Source organism: Scyliorhinus torazame, chromosome 4 (genome assembly GCF_047496885.1).
Source record: "Scyliorhinus torazame isolate Kashiwa2021f chromosome 4, sScyTor2.1, whole genome shotgun sequence".
NCBI classification, from domain to species: domain Eukaryota; kingdom Metazoa; phylum Chordata; class Chondrichthyes; order Carcharhiniformes; family Scyliorhinidae; genus Scyliorhinus; species Scyliorhinus torazame.
In genome coordinates this window covers 314,155,259-314,168,475 of record NC_092710.1, presented here as the reverse complement: position 1 = coordinate 314,168,475, position 13,217 = coordinate 314,155,259, and the positions used below count along the sequence as shown (strand labels likewise).

At 47.9% G+C, this 13,217-nt stretch overlaps 1 protein-coding gene across 3 annotated transcripts in view; it reads right to left on the bottom strand.

Moving 5' to 3' along the window:
• tmem87b (transmembrane protein 87B) overlaps positions 1–13,217 on the bottom strand; it is a 109,811-nt gene that overhangs the window by 47,563 nt on the left and 49,031 nt on the right. For all 3 annotated transcript variants that reach the window (XM_072500097.1, XM_072500098.1, XM_072500096.1), the window contains 4 exons: positions 12,447–12,546; positions 11,446–11,507; positions 3,776–3,959; positions 2,027–2,126 (listed from right to left, as the gene is read on the bottom strand). In XM_072500097.1, the coding sequence (XP_072356198.1) occupies positions 2,027–2,126; positions 3,776–3,959; positions 11,446–11,507; positions 12,447–12,546 (446 nt within the window). The remainder of the gene's footprint in view (positions 1–2,026; positions 2,127–3,775; positions 3,960–11,445; positions 11,508–12,446; positions 12,547–13,217) is intronic.

Genomic DNA, 13,217 nt, shown 5'->3' with positions numbered 1-13,217 from the left:
AGACAACTGTTTTAGCCCACTGTGCTAAACCAGCCCCCAAGGCAGTCAAAGCTAGTGCACACGTTCAAAATGTTTGCAAAAAATAAATGTTGTCTTTATCTTAAGGAGATTAGAATTCTTAAGTGAAGAAACAACGTCTCAGTTGCACAGAAACTTGATCAGATCTCATCTGGACTACTGCATTTAGGTTTGGGGGCATTGAACCTCAGTGAAGTTAGAATCATAGAGAACCTACAGTGCAGAAGGAGGCCATTTGGCCCATCGAGTCTGCAATCTACCCAAGTCCAGCTGTCCTGCCCTGTAACCCAATAACAGAACCTGCACATCTCTGGACACTAAGGGGCAATTTAGAATGGCCAATCCACATACGTTATAGTGGCTTTGGAATGGATACAGCATAGATTCATCAGAATTATACAATGGGTTAAATTACAAGGTTGGATTTAATAAACCTAGTTTGTATTCCTGAGTACAGAAAATTGATGGGTGATGGGTTTTAAACAATAAATAGATTTGATAGGATTGACAGAGAAACTATTCCCTCTGGCAAGGGGTCCCAGAACAAGACGACAATCTTAAAATTAGAGCTGGACCATTTAGGATGAAATCAGGAAGCATCGGGGGAGGACCTCAGGTGACGTCCTGAGGCCGTCCTGACCGTGTGCGGCGTACTCAGCAATTACGCCGTTTTGAGGGGGTAGAGCATCCGAAAGATGGCGCCGCCCCCGATTTCGGCGTAAAAACGGTTTCTCTGGCCAATCGCCGAATGCGATTTCGGCGTCAGCAATCGGAGATACCCGCCCTAAGTGTTGGCGCTGAACTATAATCAGAGGTCTTCTACAATACCAATGTTGCCGCCGGCCCCGGAGCAATTCCAGAACTATGAATGGGCTAGCACCGGCGCCACATGGAACACGAGTGATTTCAATGAAAAACGGTGTTGGATTCGCCAGGTTTGGGATTAGCACTCGAGAGGCTGACAAGCTGCAGCCGCACGAGCATTCCACTCCTTACACACACTCACTCCAGCAAACAAGATGAAATGAAATGAAAATCTCTTGTCACAAGTAGGCTTCAAATGAAGTTACTGTGAAAAGCCCCTAGTCGCCACATTCCGGCGCCTGATCGGGGAGGCTGGTACGGGAATTGAACCCGCTCTGCTGGCCTGCTCTGCTCTGCTTTAATAGCCAGCTATTTAGCCCTGTGCTAAACCAGCCCCTAATGGCACTGGTTCTGCCCCATTGATAGGTCGGCTGGGGCCAGAGGATACCTAGGGGGTGACCTGGGGGACACCGATACGACCCATGGCACTAAGTTCACAGTGGGCAGTCAGCGGTGTGAGCAGCCGAATGGCTGCCTTGCAGGCTGCGGCAATGGTGTGCCATGCCCATCCACCCCTACCCCACAGCCCACCTCCTGGCTGTCCCCCCCGCTAATCTCCACGGCCCTTGCAGAAGCCCCCCCTGGACAGCGGCACAACTGCCAACACATTATGGTGATGTCGGTACACTTTTCATACCCCCTTTCTCTCCCTCAGCAGCCACGGCGCCCGTTTCACGATTTTTGCAACTGCAAGTGAAAATCACCGTCGGTAATTCTTCCTGGTGGAAGCGGAGCATCGTGGCGGCCCTGAAGAATACCAGGTTAGGCCCGCTAAAGATAGGCCAACGGCATTTACTGAACGTGTGGAGTAGAACGCACTGACACCGCTGTTGAGGCACTGGAGCATGGCATTCTAGTCGGCGCCCCACTATTGTCGCCTCATGCGCCATTCTCTACCCAATCGCGTTTCCCGATTCCGGCATCAGCCAACGGAGAATCCCGTCCCGTGGCTCCTAAGCCAATTGAAATTTATGACTGGAGATAAAGTTTTTTTGATAGGTAGGTATAGCAATGCATTCACAGAAAAGGTAAGTCAGCCATGATTCAAATGAATGTCCTACTCCTGTTCCAATATTTAGAAAATCCATTTACAGTTTCAATGAAATTTATATTCAATGCAATTTATATTTGAGTAAATACTTACTTAACTATTCCATATCCCAAGCTTACAATAATCACAAGAAGCCGGGCCAATGTCCTTTTCACAGCAGAAATAAGCTCTGCAAAGACGAGGAGACCTTGCACTTCAGGAAAAGAAAACAAACCCATTAGGTGTCTCTTGAACTTGCAACGTACAATTTTAATGTGCTAACATTCAAAAAAATAGTTTTCTATGCTCAAAGCGAAGAAGTAGCGAGTCAGTGACTGGAGGCCAACTTCACCCTTGCACTCAAGGAGCAAAGAAAACAGAGAAATGACAGAGCTGCTTTCACGCAACTCCTCAAATTAAGAGAAATACACAACAGGATATGGATTCTTCCTTGATCAGCGCAAACTTTACCTAAATTATAGGATCTGCTGGACTTCTTTCGAACTCATTTTTAAAATAAAGAAAATCAACAATATTTTGGGTGTCAAACTGGAACTTGAAAATGCTTCTTAATTTCAATATTTGGAGATACTCAATAGGAAGAAAATGAAGAATCAGTGCATGGTGAAATCTGATTAACCCATTGTATCGAGATTATGCTCATGGTCTAAGAGTGACCAACATTCTTACTTCTACATTTGAATGAATATTTTTTTTTTTTTTTTAAATTTGGAGTACCAATTCTTTTTTTCCCAATTAAGGGGCAATTTAGCATGGTCAATCCACCTAGTCTGCACACCTTTTGGGTATGTGGGAGTGAGACCCACGCAGACACGGGAAGAAAATACAACCTCCACATGGACAGTGACTCGGGGCCGGGATACAACCCGGGTCCTCGGGAGTCGTAAGGCAGCAGTGCTAACCACTGCTCCAGTGCCGCCCCCCCATTTCAATGAATCGTTAACAGTATTTGAAGTGGCATATGTATATTTGTTAAAGTCATCCTTCTGGTTTCCAAACAAACTGGCATTTCATTTACTTCAATTTGGACATTCAAACCCTATTTATATTTTTCCTTGTAAAATGAAGATCTGTCAACTACGGATTTATTCATGGCTCATCATTCGGTGTGCACACATTCACCATTGATAAAACAGCATACAGCTACCGGAACTGTGACAAAGAGCTCCACAAACAGAACTACACCGGTTGTTCTCAACAGGAGGAAAAACATAATAGCAACAAAGGTTAGGATCTTGCATCTACATTGCCAGAAGCACTCAAGTGTTCTATAAAGATAGTGATCCCAATAAACTCGATGTAACATTTAATTCAAATCCCTCCCCTATGGTTTAGTCAAGATGGGTGGACAAGAAAAAACAGCATCAAGAGTTATGCTGCTGGTGGCATGGTAGTGCTGTTGTTAGCATTGCTGCCTCATGGCACCAAGAACCCAGGTTCGATCCCGGCCCTGATTCACTGTCCATGTGGAGTTTGCACATTCTCCCCATGTCTGTGTGGATCTCACCCCCAAAAACCAAAGATGTGCAGGGCAGGTAGATTGGCCACGCCAAATTGCCCCGTAATTGGAAAAATTAGGGGGGGGGGGGGGGGGGGGGGGGGGGGGGAAAGGCTTATGATGTTTTTAAAACAGATCGCCGACAACGGTGTGCTTTAACCTGCAAGAGGGGCACTAAAGATCTGGGGGGGGGAAATTAAGTCATTAAAAATTTGAATCCAAAATAGATAACATATGCCCAAATTAACTGATTTTGTTGAATGCACAAACTTAACTGTTAGTCACATTTGATATGCTAAACAGTTTAACTCTTATTTATTGAGCAAAGGAGGAACTAAACATACCAGATATTCCACGAGTGTTAGTGTTCTGATATTCTGCATAGAAAACAGCTTTCTCCAGCATCCCAAGAAAAATAACTCCAGCTATCCAGAACTGTATCCTCAATAAATCTTTCCAGTAACATGCAGACCAAAACAGCCACAAGATGCCATAAAGTATATAAAGGATGCACATCACCATGTAAAACTGCAAGAGAAGAACAAATCAGAATAAGAAATGACCAAATATGTAGGAAAAAAATTAGATCCAAAACAACATAGTATAAATATACACAAGGGGAGATATTTAGCTACCCTACTCATCCAAAAATGATGAGGTCTGATAGGCCCCGTTTAGGGTTAGGTCTGTTTACCCACAGTATTTACATAGCTGGTCCGGTTCAATTTTTGATCAGTGATATCTCCCAGATGTTGATAGTGGGGAATTCTGCGGTGAGTAACCCACCTCCTGACTCCTCAAAGTCAGTCCATCATCTACAAGGCACAAGTCAGGAGTATGATGGAATACTCTTCATCTGCCTAGATAAGTGCAGCTCCAACAACACTCAAGAAGGGTGGTAAGGAACTTCATTCCCAAGAATAGAAAAGCAGAATAATTTTAAAAGGCATTAAAACTTGTAAATGCTGAAGTTCAGAAAGATTTTGGTGTACTATCATTATTCAAGGTTTTGGTAAGACCACTCCAGGGATACAGTGCGCAGTTTTGGTCTCCATATTTAAGGAGGATATACTTGCATTGGCCGCAGAAACAGCAAATGTTCAATAGGTTGGTCCCTGGGATAAGACAGTTGTCCTATGATGAGTTGTTGAGCAAACTGGATTTGTATTCTGCTGAGTTTAGAAGAGTTGGATCTCATTAAAAATTTTGAAAGGGTCTTGGCGTGGTACACAGAGGTCGGTTCCGCTGACTGGGGAATTTAAAACACGTGGGCACAATTTCAGGATGAGGGGGATCATTTAGGTCTGAGATGGAGAGAAATCTTTTCACTCGAAGGATGGTGAATCTTTTGAATTCTCTACTTTAGATGCTCCATCATTAAATATATTTAAGGCTGAGGGGATCACGTGATGTGAACGCGGGAGAGGTTGTGTTTTCGCAAACTCCAGCTCTGTTCGTCTTGAGGCGTGGTGAGCTAAGTAGATCCCAGAAGTGGGATCTCCCGACATGTACCGGTCGCATTGCGTCGCGCTGCTTTTTCAAGCGCAACGTGACCGGTAGATTCCGCCCTTTGTCTTGATGGGGAATTTTGACTCTGCGGTGCAGGTCGTCAAAGCTCACTTCAAGGGATTGCGGGATACCTTTAGGAGAGTGGTGAGGGTTCTTGCATTCGAAAGAGCACTGCCCCTGTTCAGAGGCTGCCTTTGTGTCGTCAAAATCGTACTGCATGATGTGTCAGTTATCCTGCAGATTCGGGAGATGAGGGCCAGGCTGAATGTTCCCCTGAGCTCGGTTCTTGGCAAGAGATGAGAGATGAATTCCCGATTGAGTTCAAGAATTGGCTGCTATAATTTGGTAACCTTGATTTGGAGGCTGGGTGCATCAGATTCTATAGAGCACAATGCATCCTGTCTGCAAGGCCAATGGTCGGAAGGGCCCACTGATCACTGATCCTATGTCATCCTGCTCTCTATGCTTGTTGTGAAGGGTTGGTGGTGGCTGAGTGGGTCGAGCCATTGCCCGCCAGCCAAGGCCTAGGCTGTGGACCGCCTGGATGTTGGTGAAACAGCATGGTGGAAGTGATGGTGTCTTGTGTTTTAATCGATGGAATCCTGGAGAGATCCTGGAGAGACCTCGTTGATCCTGCCTTATGCTTTGCTTTCTCGTACAACATGGAAGACGTTGTTATCCTGCAAACTGTCCTGCAGTTGTTCAATAATCCTGATTGTGACTCCCTGTTGATCACGCTGTTTACTTTTTTTCATTGTTATTCCTGAATGGGAGTGAGAAATGTGAGCAATGATGGCCTGCGCTGTTGAGTATTCTTATCCCATATTAGTAAAACTACTTTGAATCAATTATGGAAAGTGTGACTTGTGCATAATTTTACTCCATCTGGTAACTGTGTCGTGCAAGCCTTGTAGTTGGGGAGGGGAATAACTTTTGTCACTCCCGTCTCGTTTTTGAAGAGGACGTGTGGAGCTGGGTGAAGGGTGGGTGGATATGGTTGGTAGGGTTAGTTCAGTCTTCATTAAGATTGAGGATAGCTCTCCTCGTTAGAGCTAATCATTTGGGGTTTTTCTTTTGGATTTGTACATTCTTTGAATTAATAATTCACGTCTTCCTCCTTCTTTGGCCTGGGCAGAGTTTGTATCCTGGAGAGGACTAGGTTTCTTCAGTCTCCTTCTTAAGGCTGTTCCTTCTTCCTGTTTTGGTCTCTTTTCGTGTTTCACCCCTGGGCTTCTATGGTGGTCGGACGAATGAAGTAGGAGGATGTTCTGGATATCCATTCTGCGACAGCGATAGCTTTAAGCTAGGATGGGTGTGTGTCTCCCTCCCACCCCCCAGGGGTTTCCTTCTCTTCCCCATGTCTTCTCTTCACTCAGGCGAGCATGGGGTTGTCTTCTTATCCTGATCTCCTTGTGTTTGGGGCGGTCTCTGTATTTGTGCTGGGGAGGAGGGAGTCAGCCACCGCTCCCAGGGCGCCTAATCATTGGGTGACTAGATGATTCCTCTTCTGCTAGCTGGGAGCCAACCCCTCTTAGCCAGGGATGGAATAATCATCTTCGTGCATGCTCTGAATGGGGCTGGATAGGTATGTGTGCGACTTTGGTGGAGGCCTTTTTTGGGATGTGCTGGAGGACCTGAATATATAGTTTTTTTTAATGTGTTGGTTGGTGCTGGGCTGGGCCTGGCCTGGTGCTGTCATCCTGTTGTCCCTTGGTTCTTCAAAAATCCCCCTCTTTTTGGGAGGCTGGGTTTTCTTTCCTTTACTGTCTGGTGCACAGGGTGTGGGTCGAGTTCTGTGCTTTGGTGGTTATCCTGTGGTTCCTGCCAGAGGAGCTGGTCCTCCCATTTTGTTGATTATGTGGCCTGCTCTGTTCTTCACTGGTGATTGTCATCTGGTGGGATAGGTGGATGTGTCGGTTTTCCCGCTCTTTTTCCTTCCTTTTCTGCTTGGGGGGCCTGATGGGCCTGACCATAATCTAAACACACCATCACTGTTGCTGGTCCTCTCTGTTCCTCTCCTTTCGTTATAATTGTGGTTCTGTTTTGGGCCAAGCTTTGGGGTTTTGTTGCGTCATGCAGTGGGTCTGCAACTCTCCGCAGATCTATGAGGGGAGCAACGCAGCTGGGGGGGGGGGGGAAAGAGACTGGATTGCTGCTGCATTGGCCAAAGGGGAGCTGGAGCTCAGAGAGAGATTCGGGGCGGGGGTCTGCCACTGGAGGGAATGGAAAGTGCGGGAGGCGCGGGCACGTGGCTGGCCTAGAAAAGGGGATGGTTAATCAGGGGGGCGGGGGGGGGGCCTGATGTGGTTGATAACTTGGAATGTGAGAGGCCTGAACGGGCCAGTCAAGAGGGCCCGTGTGTTTGCGCACCTGAAGGGACTGAAGGCAGATGTGGTTATGCTCCAGGAGACGCATTTGAGGGTGGCAGATCAGGCCAGGTTGTGAAAGGGGTGGGTAGGGCAGATTTTCCACTCGGGGTTGGACGCAAAGAATCGAGGGGTGGCGATTTGGGGGGGGGGGGGGAGAGCACGTCCATAAAGCCTACTCCCGGGTAGACTTCTGCGTTATGAGCAGGGCACTAATCCAGAGGGTGGAGGGCACGGAGTATTCGGCCATAGCCATCTCACACCATGCCCCGCATTAGGTGGAGCTAGGGGAGGAGAGGGACCAGCGCCCACTGTGGCGCCTGGATGTGGGCTTGCTGGCGGATGAGGAGGTGAGCGGGCGGATCCGGGGGTGTACTGAAAGCTATCTAGAGTCTAACGATAATGGGGAGGTGCAGGTGGGGGTGGTCTGGGAGGTGCTGAAGGCAGTGATTAGGGGACAGCTAATCTCCTCTAGGGCCCACAAGGAGGGGAAGGAGAGGAGAGAGAGGGAGTGATTGGTGGGGGAAATTTTAAAGGTGGATAGGAGGTAGGCAGAGGTCCCCGAGGAGGGACTACACAAGGAGTGATGAAGACTCCAGGCCGAGTTTGACCTGTTGACCACCAAGAAGGTAGAGGTGCAGTGGAGGAAAGCGCAAGGGGCGGTGTATGAGTACAGGGAGAAGGCTAGCCAGATGTTGGCACACCAGCTTTGGATGCGGGAGGAGCGAGGGAGATTGGGGGAGTTAGGGATAAAGGGGGGAACACGGTGCGGAGTGCGGTGGGAATAAATGGGGCATTTAGAGACTTCTATGAGGGGCTGTATAGGTCTGAGCCCCCAACGGAGGAGGGGGGATGCATCAATTTTTGGATCGGCTGAGGTTCCCGAGGGTGGAGGAGGAGCAGGGGCACTGGTAGGGCTGGAGGAGCTGACTAATGGGCTGGGGAGTATGCAGGCGGGGAAGGCACCGGGGCCAGATGGGTTCCCGGTGGAATTTTACCGTAAGTACATGGACCTTCTGGGCCCTCTTAGTGAGGACTTTCAATGGGGCAAGGGAGGGGGGCTGCCCTACCCCCGACGATGTCCAGGGCGCTGATCTCGCTGATCTTGCAGCGGGACAAGGATCCATTACAGTGTGGGTCGTATAGGCCAATCTCTCTCCTCAACGTGGATGCAAAGCTGTTAGCGAAGGTGTTGGCTACCAGAATTGAGGACTGTGTCCCGGGGGTGATTCACGAGGACCAGACGGGTTTGTTAAGGGAAGGCAGCTGAATACCAATGTGCGGAGGCTCCTTAACGTAATCATGATGTCTGCAGTGGAGGGGGAAGCGGAGATAGTGGCGGCGATGGACGCGGAGAAGGCCTTCGATAGGGTGGAGTGGGGGTACCTTTGGGAAGTGTTGAGGAGATTTGGGTTCGGGGAGGGGTTTATTAGTTGGGTTAGGCAACTTTACGAAGCCCCGGTGGCAAGTGTGGCCACGAATCGGAGGTCGGAATACCTTTGGCTGTACCAGGGGACGAGGCAGGGGTGCCCCCTATCCCCCTTGCTATTTGCATTGGCAATTGAGCCTTTGGCTATGGGGGGGGGGGGGAGGGGGACGACACCGGGTATCGTTGTATGCCGATGACCTGTTACTGTATGTGGCGGACCCAGTGGGGGGGATGCCGGAGGTGATGCGGATCCTCAGGGAGTTTGGGGACTTTTCCGGGTATAAGCTCAACGTGGGGAAGAGTGAGTTCTTCGTGGTACACCCAGGGGACCAGGGAAGGGGGATAGACGAGCTTTCACTGAAGGTGGCGGAAAGGAGTTTTTGGTACCTAGGGATCCAGGTGGCCAGGAGCTGGGGGGCCCTACACAAGCTCAACTTGACGAGGCTGGTGGAGCAGATGGAGGAGGAGTTTAAAAGGTGGGATATGCTGCCACTCTCCCTCGCGGGCAGGGTACAGTCGGTGAAGATGACGGTGCTCCCGAGGTTCCTTTTTATATTCCAGTGCCTCCCCATCCTGATCCCGAAGGCCTTTTTTAAGCGGGTCAGTAGGAAAATCATGGGATTCGTGTGGGCGAAAAAGACCCGAGGGTGAGAAGGGTGTTTCTGGAGCGGAGTAGGGACAGAGGAGGGTTAGCGTTACCTGATCTGTGTGGGTATTACTGGGCTGCCAATGTGGCGATGATACACAAGTGGGTAATGGAGGGGGAGGGGGCGGCGTGGAAGAGGCTGGAGATGGTGTCCTGTGTGGGCACGAGTCTGGGAGCGCTGGTGACAGCACCGCTGCCGCTCCCGCCGACTAGGTGCACCACGAGTCCGGTGGTGGCGGCGACTTTGAAAATTTGGGGGCAGTGGAGACGCCACAGGGGTGAGGTAGAGGCTTCGGTTTGGTCCCCGATCCGAGAGAACCATTAGTTTGTCCCGGGGAGAATGGATGGAGGGTTCCTGAGCTGGCACAGGGCAGGAATTAGAGGGATGGGGGACCTGTTTTTAGATGGGACATTTGCGAGCCTTGGGGCACTGGAGGAAGAATTCGAGCTTCCCCCCCGAAAATGCCTTCAGGTACATGCAGGTAAGGGCGTTTGTTAGACAGCAGGTGAGGGGGTTCCCGCTGCTTTCAGCACTCAGGAACCAGGATAGGGTGCTCTCGGGGGTCTGGGTTGGAGAGGGCGGTGTCTCGGCTATCTACCAGGAGATGCAGGAGGAGGAGACCTCGGTGGAGGAGCTAAAGGGAAAATGGGAGGAGCTTGGGGAGGAGGTAGACGAGGGTGCGTGGGCAGACGCCCTGGGTAGGGTTAATTCTTCCTCCACTTGCGCCAGGCTTAGCCTGATACAATTTAAGGTTTCACAGAGCGCATATGACAGTGGCGTGGCTGAGCAGGTTCTTTGGGGTGGAAGAAAGGTGTGGGAGGTGCTCGGGGAGCCCAGCAAATCACACCCACATGTTCTGGGCGTGCCCGGCACTGGATGGGTTCTGGAGGGGTATTGCGAGGGCGGTGTCTAAGGTGGTGAACACTCGGGTTAAGCCAAGCTGGGGGTTAGCACTATTTGGGGTATCGGATGAGCCGGGAGTGCAGGAGGCAAAAGAGGCCGGTATTCTGGCCTTTGCGTCCCTGGAAGCCCGGCGGAGGATTCTGCTACAGTGGAAAGATGCGAGGCCCCCAAGCGTGGAATCTTTGATCAGCGAAATGGCAGGATTCATTAAATTGGAGAGGGTAAAATTTGCCTTGAGGGGGTCTGTGCAAGGGTTCTTCAGGCAGTGGCAACCGTTCCTAGACTTTCTAGCGGAGCGTTAGGAGGTGGTCAGCGGCAACAGCAACCCGGGGGGGAGGGGGATGTACTTTGTGTTTTCTACTGTGTTTATTATTGCTTAATGGGGGGTTTGTATGTTGGGGGGATTCATGATGTAGTTGTAAGATGTTTACTTATGTGTTGAAAAGATGTAAAAAATGTTAATAAAAATATTTCTAAAAAAAAAAACTCTCCGCAGATCTGGGGCTTCCATGCATTTTCTTTTGTTTTTGCAAGGGTGGGTATGACAAATCCTTTCCATGCTCCTACATGCGTGCAGGTGGTCTGAAATCTGGGAAGAAAAGGCTATACCATTGAATGACGGTATTAAGCCAATTGCGACGTGGTTTTCATGTTCCATACTGTGTTAATGTGCGTTAAGCTGTATCTGTTTTGTTTGCCCTTGTTACTTTGGATGCTGTATTTTTTGTAACTTTGTTGTGTTATTTTAAATCTCAATAAGTATTATTAAAAATAAACAATTATTTTTAATTAAATAAATTGATTAAAGGACAAGAAGAAGTCTTACAACACCAGATAAAAGTCCAACAGGTTTGTTTGGAATTACTAGCTTTCAGAGCGCAGCTCCTTCATCAGGTGAGGGAATTAAGGGATATAGGGAGAGAGCAGAAAAGTGGAGTTGAAACCCAAGATCAGCCATGATTGTATTGAAGGGCAAAGCAGATTAATTGATCTGCTCCTGCTCTTATCTTGCATTGAGATCATGCAGCTAAACAGACAAATAACACAGCTGGATTAGCAAGGGATTGGAATATTCCGTTAAGGTTTGACTTAACGTCAGCAAGCAGGGACCAAAAACCGGTCATGATTATTATAAACGGAGGATAGAACTCTCTACTTACAACCATCAGTGGAAATTCAGTTGCAGAGATGAATCCATGAGAACCTTGCATTAACACCAGCACTGCAAAGATACTTCAAATGATTATAAAATTCTGAATGAGTAATATTATTTGAAAATAATCAAGTGCTAACTTTAAGTTAAAATCATTTTCCAAATGAAACATCGTATTTCAGGATTAGATCAGCACAGGAGACCATTCAGTTTAGCAAGCCTTTAATAATAATCATTGCTTATTGTCACAAGTAGGCTTCAATGAAGTTACTGTGAAAAGCCCCTAGTCGCCACATTCCGGAGCCTGTTCGGGGAGGCTGGTACGGGAATTGAACCCGCGCTGCTGGCATTACAAGCCAGCTGTTTAGCCCACTATGTTAAACCAGCCCCTACAGAAAGGCTTTCAATTACAGTTACATATTTAATGGCGGTTTAATGTATCTGAAATATTTAAACAACCAGTGGTTTCAGGTCTATCCAAAAAAAAAAAAAATAGCAAAACCAGCAATTGCAAATTTACATTCATTTTGATTGGGTTGCAAGATCCTGCATTCTTTAAAAAGAAAAATTTAAAACAGCAATGTGAAACGGGGGCGGCACGGTGGCACAGTGGTTAGTACTGTTGCCTCACGGCGCTGAGGACCAAGGTTCGATCCCAGCCCCGGGTCACTGTCTGGGTGGAGTTTGCACATTCTCAGTGTCTGCGTGGGTCTCACCCCCACAGCCCAAAGATGTGCAGGGTAGGTGGATTGGCCACACTAAAATTTGCCCTTAACTGGAAATGTTTTTAAAAACAAAATGGGAAACAGTAGAATAGGCTGAACTACATAGATTCCTCAAGAGTTAGTACAGGCACACTGGCTAAAACTGCTGTAAAACCTAGCTGGATATTCTGTATTGTATTATTTTGTTCCTATAGCATAGGTATGGTCAAGTACATATAAATATATTAAATGAAAGCTACTACATTATTTTCAAAATTAAGTATTTGTGTAGATTGAAATTCACCTGTTAGATTCCAGTTACTATCAATTCTTTCACTGAGAGGTTTGATCGAGACAATAAATAGATATGGACCATCTCTCCAGGTCTGTGCTACGACGTCATACTGAAAAAAAAATTATTACTTATCAAATAGTAAAGAGAGTTAGAACAAAGAACAAAGAAAAGTACAGCACAGGAACAGGCCCTTCGGCCCTTCAAGCCTGCGCCGACTCTGCTGCCCGTCTAAACTAAAGTCTTCTACACTTCCGGGGTCCGTATCTCTCTATTCCTGTCCTATTCATGTATTTGTCAAGATGCCCCTTAAACGTCACTATCGCCCCTGCTTCCACCACCTCCTCCGGTAGCGGGTTCCAGGCACCCACCGCCCTCTGTGTAAAAAAAAAAAAAAAAGAAAAATCCGCAATCATTCCCATGTATAATCCTAAATATGTCCAGGTCCTTGGGAACTCGGCATGAAAAGGTCAGACCAATCTCTGACCTGTAAAAGTTCAAATTATTTTTGCCAGGTCCACGAGCCTTGGCTAGTTGTGGGAAATATTAATGGGCCCTGCTTCATAATACTTTCCAATAGTCTTTGGTGGAAATGTTATGAGTGGATGTTGGATGATGACATATCAGGCTCAATGGGAACCCCGGTATAAACAAGTTAAAACCCACTGATAAGTCTTCATAAATGTACATTCACCATTTGGAAAAGTTACTGAAGGGTAGCCAGGGCCGCAAGAACAAGGGGTCAACACTTTCAGGAGTGGAGAGGAGAAAATTGGTAAGATA